General features: G+C 40.6%; 1 protein-coding gene across 1 annotated transcript in view; it reads right to left on the minus strand.

Annotated features, from left to right (window-relative positions):
- The window catches only part of Phactr2 (phosphatase and actin regulator 2), a 172,993-nt gene extending 172,418 nt beyond the window's left edge, over positions 1–575 (minus strand). The window contains exon 1 of the mRNA XM_010626613.3: positions 378–575. Coding sequence (XP_010624915.1) covers positions 378–390 — 13 coding nt within the window. The 5' untranslated portion in view covers positions 391–575. The remainder of the gene's footprint in view (positions 1–377) is intronic.
- Between the last annotated feature and the right edge of the window lie 2,499 nt (positions 576–3,074).

Below are 3,074 nucleotides of genomic sequence, written 5' to 3' on the forward strand. Positions count from 1 at the left end.
TTTTAACGTTTATGTTCAGCTCTACCTTTTGGCCCTGTTCGTCCTAGTTTTTTCACTAACTATATGCAATTTTCACCCACCATGCTAAGCACAAAGGGCACCGACACCATACACTTCCCCTAGCCTAAAGAAAACAGTGCAGTGCACAAAGGCGAACGCAGCGTGATAATCTTCCTTTCCAGTTCCCAAACTTCAAAGCAAACGCTAATTGCCTTGCGGACAATACACTGGGGCTGACATACTCCGTGCCTCCGGGTCCTGTACGTGGAACGTACAAGTGAAGAACGGGAGCAATAAATAGGTAAATCCTCTGCAGCAAAAGAGCAGACTGCAAAGGAAGGCAGCAGCTAGGGAGAGCTCGGTGCTGCTTTACCTACCGGCATTGTCCATGTCTCAGGAGTGGCGAGCGGTAGCTGGCAGCCCAGCTGGGAAGCCCTGGCTCCGCTGGCTCACGGAGCACCCTGCTCTTCTCTGGTTATCAGCCCTTGCTGGCGCACAGAGCATACTTCGGGCACTGTCTGCGGGAGACACCGCCGGGAAATTTATATCTCCGAGGATGACAAACAGCCATTAGCTCCATTACAGGCTGATTAAGAGAGACCGAGCCTATCAAGTGGGTATTTGAATCCCCTGGGGTTTCTACCTCTGTTCTAAGCAAAGGAGGGGGTGGAGGGGGAAAAAAAAGAAAGAAAACCACTGCAATGTTGCACACTGTGTGTGTGGGGGGGGGTGCACATGCTATGTAAATCTCAGTGTTTCCAAAAGATAGGAGACAGAATGGGAGCAGGAAAAGACAGACAATGAAAAGGTAAAAAGGAATCTCTAAAAATGCTCCAATAAATGATCCTTTCTCTGAGGTTAAAGAGGCTGCAGCCTTTATCACCAACATCAGTGAATGACTGGGCAATTTTTCAATTGAAAATGTTCAACTGCTTGGCTGGTTGTTGAGGGAGGAGGGCAGGGAGTAGCAGATAAAACATTTAAAAATAAAGACTATCTGATATCTCTGCTCTCTTTAAATTCTAAGAAGCTTAGCGCTGCTGTTCCATTCTGGTTATGTTTTTATAATGATTAGCTTTCCTGGTTGTGGTCAGAATTTCTGCCCCCTTACTGTTTAAAAATATTTGAAGAGATTTCAGTAAATGTCACTAATAATACAAGAAGTAATTGTCAAAAGAGGTCTGGGTAGGGGATTCTACGGCACATTACAATCTGCAGCCATCTAAGTAATAGAAACCTGAGAATCAAGAAAAAAGTCATCAAATAATACGGGAAAAGCCATTTTATTTTATTTTCTGTAATTTATTTATGCAAATAGGACCCTCAAAGACATCAAAAATGCTTACAATGTCAGGGCACAGGGATGAACAGGGAACTCTTTCTCATCCTTAAAAAGTACTGTAGTCTTAACATCACATGCCAAACCCTGTAGCTCTTGCCATATTAGATTTTGGGGTCACAATTCTGTTTTCTGCACTGTCTCACATATAGGAAAAAGATTTATCATGATCTCACGTGACCTACAATACAATGAATTCCCAGTACAAATCTCTTCAATATTTTTATTTTGATAGGTTTTTAGAAAAACAGTTCATAGGGTTATCAAACCTCCTGCTAAACTCAAAAAGGAAGTTGTTTATTAAGCATTTCTTTATGCCACTGGAATTCCTAGTGACAAAGCATTTCCAAATTATTTATACCCTAGTCTTTCATTGCAACACCTTCTGAAGTTAAGTATTTTTGTTTTTAATGTAACTTCAAGTTTCCCTACGGAGTTAAGAGTCTTTTAGAGTTAAAGCAAATACTTTCTTTAGGATACCATTATTAGCTTAGAAAGGTTTTCTTCAAAGCTGAATTTCTCAGTGATTCTGCCCTGAGTTTTTAATCTGTGTTATTTTAATTCTGTGGCGTGATTTTAAGGCTCTATCACTCTATGAATCGAAACAAATTTTTTTCCACATTTTAAAAAAAGTGCTTCACTCCCGTAAAACTGAGGCCACTGTGGCTTCCACACCTCTTTTCCTTGCCCTGATTAAGACCTGCCAACTAGCCAGAGTGAGTGTCATCTGCACAAAATCTAGGGCAAACTAACTATTTCTGAGGAAAAAAAAAAATGAGGATTTAACAGGAAAATTAGAAACACAGAGAAAAGATACATGGCCAAGTCTGAGGGTTTGGTAAGGAGTAGCTAAGAGGTCATGTGCTGGGGTCGTGCACTGTCTCAGATGAACTCATTTATGTCAGCCTTTCCACGGTTCAAAATGTAACATTTAATCATTTTTATTAGTACAGTCAGTTCCCACATGACAGGTGGGCTGTGTGCCAAGTGTTGGTTTTGTTGATCATTTGAAACACACTTTTTCTCATAATACTGACGAGGTTCCAAGGATCGTCCAATAACCACTTTTTAATGTGATAAATCTAAGATGCACCATTTCTTATACACAATTCTAAAATCTAGAAAGTTCAGGAAAAAAAATCTCATGTCTTTTTTTAAAAGATGGGCTCCAAAACACATCTGACGTCTCAGCCTGACTTGCATGCTATTTAAAATCTTTACTTGTCCCATTTAGAGTGAATAATCATATTTTGCTACAGATATTTTCACGTTGCAGATGATGAGAATCTGTTCAGGCCCTGTTAGGGGTAAAAATATATAGTATATGCATTACATTACCTTTCTAAATTCTGAAACCCAATTGGCCCCCAGGGTTTCAGAGAAAGGACTATGGTCCTCCGGTGCATCTTTTGCAATTTAAAATGGTAGGTGGTGAGCATTTGTGGGACGGACAGGTTAATCAGCTTGATTTATTCATCCCACATTGCAATCTGTACCACATCACACTCTACAGACACGTAGTTATAAATCTGCAGTAACGTAAGAATCTTTACATTAAAATAAAGTGGCTGAAAGTAATCCTTTCGGTTAGTTGGCCACAGGATTCCCCTTCATTTTCTGCTACCCTCCTCCCCTAAGAACCGAGACCTCTGTACCAAGGGTTCACAAAATAAACAAAGGGTGGGCGACACAGAATGATGTGCAGAAATAGCAACACTGGCCATGAGCATCAGCA

Source organism: Fukomys damarensis, unplaced genomic scaffold, assembly GCF_012274545.1.
Source record: "Fukomys damarensis isolate Sample0158 unplaced genomic scaffold, DMR_v1.0_HiC HiC_scaffold_14, whole genome shotgun sequence".
In the NCBI taxonomy this organism is placed as follows: Eukaryota; Metazoa; Chordata; class Mammalia; order Rodentia; family Bathyergidae; genus Fukomys; species Fukomys damarensis.